This window comes from Drosophila teissieri, chromosome 2R (genome assembly GCF_016746235.2).
Source record: "Drosophila teissieri strain GT53w chromosome 2R, Prin_Dtei_1.1, whole genome shotgun sequence".
NCBI classification, from domain to species: Eukaryota; Metazoa; Arthropoda; class Insecta; order Diptera; family Drosophilidae; genus Drosophila; species Drosophila teissieri.
In genome coordinates this window covers 9,726,297-9,733,796 of record NC_053030.1, presented here as the reverse complement: position 1 = coordinate 9,733,796, position 7,500 = coordinate 9,726,297, and the positions used below count along the sequence as shown (strand labels likewise).

At 44.1% G+C, this 7,500-nt stretch overlaps 2 protein-coding genes across 6 annotated transcripts in view; both read left to right on the top strand.

Moving 5' to 3' along the window:
- The first annotated feature begins 16 nt into the window (after positions 1 to 16).
- LOC122613427 (complex I assembly factor ACAD9, mitochondrial) lies at positions 17 to 2,184 on the top strand. The gene is made up of 3 exons (XM_043787606.1): positions 17 to 1,150; positions 1,215 to 1,539; positions 1,597 to 2,184. Exons 1-3 carry the CDS (start codon positions 81 to 83, stop codon positions 2,119 to 2,121), a joined length of 1,920 nt encoding a protein of 639 aa, XP_043643541.1. The 5' UTR covers positions 17 to 80; the 3' UTR covers positions 2,122 to 2,184.
- A 1,067-nt stretch (positions 2,185 to 3,251) lies between these two features.
- LOC122615084 (bromodomain adjacent to zinc finger domain protein 2B) overlaps positions 3,252 to 7,500 on the top strand; it is a 37,372-nt gene continuing 33,123 nt past the window's right edge. For all 5 annotated transcript variants that reach the window (XM_043789958.1, XM_043789959.1, XM_043789957.1 and 2 more), the window contains exon 1: positions 3,252 to 3,717. The gene's annotated coding sequence lies outside the window, so the exon portion shown is untranslated. The remainder of the gene's footprint in view (positions 3,718 to 7,500) is intronic.

Here is a 7,500-nt window from a genome sequence, read left to right as displayed (position 1 = left end):
CACCTTCAGCTGGTCCCACTTGCCACCGCTATCGATATATTTGTGCGAACCTATCGGGCTTACCTAATTTTCTGGTAAATATGCGGCCCAATTTGTTTTCCGGCGCCTCGCGGCTCTTGACATGCAGCCGGAATGGAAAACTTCTGACTCGGGGAAGGAGCACCAAGGCCACCTCCAGCAGCCTGGACGCACAGCACCAGGATGCGGCGACCACAGAGGGAGGAAGATCGGAATCCGTGGAGGAGTCGCCGGAGCAGCAGCAAAAACTGCCCACCAGGGAGCCACTGGCCAAGAACTTCTTCATCGGGGTCGTGGACAAGGAGCTGCTGGCCTATCCGGAGGTGATACCCCGGGATGAGATGGCCCAGCTGGAGAATTCCCTGCTGCCGCTGAAGAACTACTTCGGGGAGCCCCGGGAAACGGAGGAGACCTCCCCGGAGACTCTGCGCCAGCTGGGACTCTATGGACTAAATGTGTCCACAGATTTCGAGGGCAAAGGCTTTGGCTGGAGTGCCAGTCTGATGGCCAGTGAGCCGGATTCAACGGATATCAATGTAACCCTGGGCCTACAAACGCATCGCGTGGTCGTGGATCTTCTGAAGGAGGTGGGAACTCCGCTGCAACAGCAGAGGTATCTCCAGGACTTGGCCACTGGCAAACTGGTTGGCACCGAGGCTATATATGAGATCTCTCCACCCGAGGAGGACTACTTCAGCACCCAAGCAGAGTTTGTGCAAGAAACCGGAAAGTGGCAGCTCAATGGCGAAAAATCTTTTGTAATCTGCACACCCGGCGAGCGGCAGCTTTTCCTGGTCCTGGCCCAAACCCAACAGCCGAGTGTGCCGGGAGCTTTGGGCCGTGGCACAACCATCTTCCTGGTTGATTCCCAGCAGGAAGGAGTGCGCCTGGGCGAAAAGCACGCCACATTCGGTACCCGGAAAGCGGAAATCAGGCGTGTGCACTTCGACCACGTTAAATTGGGAGCGGATCAGGTGGTGGGCTTACCCCACGACGGCAACCGGTACTCGGAGCAGCTGGTGCGATCCTCCCGCTTGAGGGGCAGCCTGGTGGGCGTGTCGTTGGCCAAGAAACTGCTAAACGAATTGGCCCAGTACACTGTGGGCACCACTCAGTGTGGAGTCCAACTCCAGTAAGTACACTACTATTCATTTGCTAGTTTGAATTTATTTAAGAACTTATTCATTCAAATATAGGGACCTAGAGCTCCCCCGCATCCACATGTCGCGAGCAATGTGCTCCGTCTATGCGATGGAGAGCATGCTCTACTTGACCGCCGGCTTGCTGGATGAGTTCCGTGCCCAGGATGTGACTCTGGAGACTGCCATAACGAAGTACTACACCCTGCGACAGCTGTACGCCATTGCCTCCCAGAACCTCGGACTCGTGGGACCCAAGAGTCTGCTTGGCGGCGAGGCCACGGAGCTGGGACTACGAGATGCAGCGCAGCTGTGCACGCAAGGTGAATCCCTGGACACCTTGGGCATGTTCATTGCCCTGACCGGATTGCAGCATGCGGGGGTAAGTTGCTTGTGCATTAGATATTTGTAATGGGACTTAATAACTCGACATTTTCAGCAAGCCATGAATACGGGCGTGCGAAAGTCCAGAAATCCCCTCTTCCATCCTGGCCACATTTTTGCCAAGTTCCTGGACACCAACAGCATCGACAATCCCAAGACCAAGATGCAGCTTTCGGAGCACGTGCATCCTTCCCTAGAGGCGGCTTCCCAGTGCATTGAGCAGTCAGTGGCGCGTCTCCAAATGGCTGTGGAGCTGATGTTCACCAAGCACGGAAACGCGGTGGTGGAGCGGCAAAGTGAAATGCAGCGCCTGGCGGAGGTGGGCACCCTTATCTATGCCATGTGGGCCAGTGTGGCGAGGGCTTCCCGATCCTACTGCATTGGACTTCCGCTGGCGGATCATGAGCTGCTCACGGCCACAGCGATTTGCTCGGAGGGCAGGGATCGCGTCCGCACCCTGTGCCAGGAGATCTACGGCGGTCATTTCGTGAACAACGACAACACCCTGGTGCGACTCTCCAAACAAGTTGCCAAGAGCAAGGGCTACTTCGCCGTGCATCCGCTGACATTTAACTTCTAAGCCCAGCTGGTAGTTAAGTTTATTATTGCCTTTACGATTAAAGTAAATACTTGTTATTGATAACTCGCATATGTTTGATCTCTCCAGGGGGGTTCCTAAAGGTAAAACACATTTATGGTTGAATTCTTTAGACCTTAAGGAGCCATTTGTCATCTGGTTATTTCCTCTTGATGAAAACCGACTTTAATGTGCTTTCTTATTTTACTTTTCAATGTTTGATTAAGGGCATCAGCTGACCTTTGACTTATACAAATTTTAGTTTCTTGAAGGAGTCCTTACTAATTGAAATCTTTAAATAAAGAAATCTTTAAAGAGATGCTCATTTTGCTCATTGGTTTCAAAACTTTAAAGTAATCCTCTAAAATTAAAAACAATCATAGATTTTATGTTTATATTAGTGAACATAATAATTGACCCAAAAAACTTCATTGAATGACTAAAGTATAGGGTACCATTTCAAAGAAACTTGAAATTTGGAAAACACCACAACTTTCTTGAAATCCCCCTAAGCCATCACAAATAATCTACCATTCTGGGAAACCAGCGTGAAATGGCGTAATCCGTTGAGTTTACCACCTGTCCGCCTTTTCCGCTGCACTGGGAATTGGATTTGCATTTCGTTTAAGTGGTTGAACTGGGCGTATTGATAAAGAATTGACAATTTGGTAAGCGGCGCAGGAAGACGGCCAAAACCCGCGTGAGTGTGTGCATGTTCAAGAACGTGTGTGTGTGTGAGCGTATGTGTGTGGACAGGTGGTGAGATAGTCTGGAAACTGTACTTTCAACATAAGGCAATTAGCTTACTCTAAGTACTCTGTCAATATCGGGCCAATCGAAATGTGGTTAAAGGTTTTGAGCAAACAAGCGCAGAATTCCTAATAATTTGGATGACTATTAAATGATTAATAGACAGAAGCGTGCGCAAGTGTGTGTGTTTGTTTGTTTGTGCCCACAACTACACAGCAAGATTTGGTTTCATTTCCACATGTTTCGCCGCCTCGCTCTCATCTCTGTTAGTTAACATAGCTCTGCCAGCGACTAACATGCACTCACACTCGTGCAGCGGCAGAACTGCAGGCAGCAAAAATCGAAGAGAGCGGAATCATAAAAGAGTATCGGTTTCTCTATCGAAGCGTTCGGACGTCGAAAAGATAAAACAATACGAACTTAATTTAAACCTAATCCATCTGCGAGCAAATGAAACAACCATAATGATGATTGATTCTTAAGCGGCGCGCACATACGTATTTAATTAATCCATTTTGATGTTTAATAAATAATATAGAAAGTCGAAGTGGACTTGCAAACCTCGCGATTTGCTGGAAATTTGCGCGTGTGCGGGTGGAACAGTGACACTCGTGTGAAAATCATCGCCAAGGAAAAGGCGGATAATAAAAGGGAAAAACGCCCGCGGCGAAAATTATTGCGTTTGTGTGGGTGTGCAAAAAAAGAAGGAAGAAATATCAAGAGCAAAGAAGTTCGAGAAATTGCTAAAAATTAAGTGTGTTTGTGCTTGTGTGAGTGGGTGACAAATGAATGGGCAGCGAAAAAGACGAGAAGTCAATCAGCGATAAGCAGTTAAAACAAACAAAAAAGGTGAGCTGAAATTTAAAGCTAAATCAAACACATTTATATGTAATAAAAGGTGTATAAAGTTCACTGATGAAAAATTATACGTATTTCACCCCTAAATTTTTCCCCGTTGAGTTCAATACGACAACCCCACCCCCTTTTATCAGCCCTCCCCCACTCCCCTTCCCCTATCAACCGCAAACAAATAAAATAGGCAGAAAAACCGAAGCGGATAAAGAAGAGGAAGAAGCGAAAGAAGTAGCGTCGCCGATTTCAGTCCTTCATTCCATTTCATTTCGTTCCACATGCTTTTGCTGCCCCTGTGTTGTTGTTGTTACTGCTGCTGCTGCCTTTGTTGTTCTTGCTCTTGTTCTTGTTCTTGCTGTATTTCGGCTTGACTTCGGCGGTGACAGTGAGCAATGGAAGGCGGCGAACGGCGAACTCTGGAAATTGCCACAAGCAGTGGCACACGACGCGGCCAACAAACACACGCACGCACACACACACACGCATGCGAGCATACTCTGCTGGCCAGAGCAAATACAACGTACAGTGGGACCTTGTTTGGGGGAACAAACATGAATAGTTCGAATTAATTTATTTATCTTTACTGACAACTTAGAAATCTACTCAGCACTGGCTTTTTTCATTAAAAAAACGTACCAATTTTAACAGTTTGTAAAAAAAAAAAAATGATTATAGTTCCATTAAACTTGTTAATCGGTGAGTTAACAGTGGTACCCGTGCAAATTTGAATTATCATTCAAATTTTTCAAACCTAAATACTAAAGAAATTATCTTTTAAACTTATTTTTATTTTAAAAATATTATGCGTATATTGGTTTTGGACACAGATTTATTTGTTCAATATTCACTTTAAATAACAAATCAGTTTCACGAGCTATTACATTTCCCAGAATAATCATGTAGGCATAAATTAAAACCAAGTAATATGAAGTAGCCAAGCTCCACTGTACCCGCACGAATACAGTGACACATGCAGGGGCAGCGACTGCGACAGCGACGGCGGCAGAGGCAAAGACACCTCGAGGAGTCAACTCACCTCTCAAAACCGATACCTCTGCTTCAATTTTTTCTTTTATTTTTCCTTTTGCGCTCATATTGTAGTTTAATTTTTATTTTATTTTTTTTTAGCCCGCCCTGTCCGCATGTGTTGTGCGTGTGTGTGTGTTGGGCTCACACAAATACAATTCATCAGCGGCAGAGAAGTCGGCGTCGCTCGGTGTTGTTGTTGCTGCTGCTGCTATTATTTGTTGTTGCTGGTTCTGCGCGCTTTTATTTGAGATTTGCGCACGAATGGCTTTTGCTTTTGCTCTTGGAGTTGTATATAAATTGTAAAGTGGTTGGGGGAAGGGGCAGCAGGAGGGGGAGGGGCTTTCAGGCTAGTTTCGTTCTAGAGTTCGCGAGCACACAAACGCACACTCGCGTCCATACATACATACGTTTGTCAGAAATACGGGTACACAACATAGAGGAGAAATAAGGAGAAAAAAACAAGACTGCAAGTGGATTGGGCTTTGAATTTTGTTTTGTACACTTTCCCCCGGGCTCTTCTCCGCCGCCCTTTCTCCTTTTGAGTGAATTTTTCACCTCCTCCCCCAATTACTGCTGTTCCTTACCTTTCTTGGCATATTTCGCCATTTCCCCTTCGCATGTTAATTGCCGGCGTTGAACTTTTAGTTGTTAATCAATTTGGTTTGGCTGCTCTTTTGCCTCTTTCCACTTCTTGGCCGTGTCTTGCCGCTTCTTTTATTGTCGTTATTTCTAATATAGCAATATGCTACGAGCACATCTAAAGTTCTTTTTTATAATGGAAATTTACGCAACACAGCAAACATACCAAAAAGGTAATGTATGTCAGTATAAACTTGAATAAGTGCAACACATTAAAAGAAAATAAAATGGTTTGGAATAAGAAAATATATATAAAGAAACTTTAAACGCATTTTATCAGATTGCTCCCTTTATAGCGAAAGCTAATTAAATCACTGATATGTGCGAACGTTATAAAATATATGCTTTCCTTACTATTAATACAACTGCTTCGTTTGCCTCAATCATTTTAGTAAATCAATTGACTAAGCTAATCAAAACGTTAACTGCGTTTGTTTAAGTCTTCTTTATCTGTTTGGTTCCAATTTCCTCTTTGCATTTCCGATTTCCTTTTAGCCAAAAAATTAAGAGGTGCCCGCCGCCAGATGTCGCCACTGTTAGCTGATTCCGGCTGCTGCTGCTGTTGCTTCTTCTTCTTCTTCGCTCTGCTTTTACTCTGCCCGCAAATCGATTTCGATTTGGTTCCATCTCTTTCGCACACACCCTCGACTTCTCTGCTTGTGTGTGTGTGTGAGCAATAAGCTTAACATAAATCATTATAACGGCACATACAGGAGGGACCTTACATGTCACCCCACCCCCCAGTGGCCCCTCGCGCCCATAACCCCCCTTTTTTCTGTATGTCTGTTTGTATATTTGTTCGTTTCGGCTGTCATTTCATATGGAATTCTATATGAGAACGCACAAAATCGATTTCTAATCGTGTAAATAAATGGCGACAAATGCTGCGACCTCTCCTTCCCCCCACTCCCCTCCTCCTTTCTGCACCAGCTCTGCCATCTCTTCTTTCGCATAGCAACAAAGAGGAGGAAAGAGGGAGAGGGAAAGAGAAGGTTTGCATGGGCAATTGTTTCAAAACCAAAAGTTTCACACTGAAAAAAAATACTCACTGGGTAACTTTTTAGTTTTCTTTATGACAAAATGACATGTGGGAAATAAACGGCAGTCTTTCAATCAAAGAAATATGCGTGGAATAAATATGTGACTGACCTTCATTTTAATGTGATATGACAAATTTTTAGGATAAGATATAACCTTGCTCTACACATAAAACAGTGTTTGAAAAACAAAATAAAATGATTATTTAATTTATAATCAACATTGTTAGGTACTTTTTCCGGTGCAGTCAACAGATTTCTGGTCGCACCTTGAGTTTTTTCGATGGCAAGGCAATGGGGAATGTGGGGCTGGCCAAAATCAAACAGGATTCGAAGCGAAAGGTGAGAAGAGGTGAGGAGGGAAGAAATCGGAGGAGAGGGCCAGAGGGAGGAGCCAACAGCAGCCACAGTCACTCTGTTTAAATGCCAGAGATAAACGAAAGGACTTCGGGAGGAGAACTTCCTGAAACTCGGATTCCAAAAACACACAGAAACCTACACAGCAAACAGTAGTAGCTCCCAAAAAATCAGCATGGGCTTACGCAACAAATATTTTAGGTGGGTTGTACATATGCATGTATGTATGTATATGTATAAGCGCATATATTTGATATGCCTTCTTGAAAGCGGGGAAACGTATATACCCTTTCGCAAAAAATAAGATAAGCTGAAACATAGATTTATGTTTGCATCCTTTTAAATAACTTAACACTAGAAGCTAAAACATAAAATAGTATTTTATAAATGTTCTTCCTTTAACAAGCTTAAATCTCTAAGTTTGAGACCATAGTGGGAAGAAAAGCTGAATTGAATTGAATATTCTGTTAATATACTCCACATAAGATGTAACATTAAAGAGTATTTTGTAAATGTTCTTCCTTTAAAAAGCTAGAATCACTCAGTTTGAGACCATAGTGATAATACCCATCGAACGCAAAGCAGTAGAAAACAAATATCTGAAAAGGGCTTTACATTTTGTCAGTTGATTTTTGGGGAGGCAGAGAACGGGGGTTTTTTTTGGGCTGATGAACAATTGCATTTTGAAATGCACACACATTTTATTTGTTTTGCTGCT

Coding starts and splice junctions, on each gene's coding strand:
- LOC122613427 (XM_043787606.1), top strand. CDS start 81: ATGCGGCCCAATTTGTTTTCCGGCGCCTCGCGGCTCTTGACATGCAGC. Junction 1,151..1,214: donor CAGTGTGGAGTCCAACTCCA/GTAAGTACACTA, acceptor ATTCAAATATAG/GGACCTAGAGCTCCCCCGCA. Junction 1,540..1,596: donor CCGGATTGCAGCATGCGGGG/GTAAGTTGCTTG, acceptor CGACATTTTCAG/CAAGCCATGAATACGGGCGT.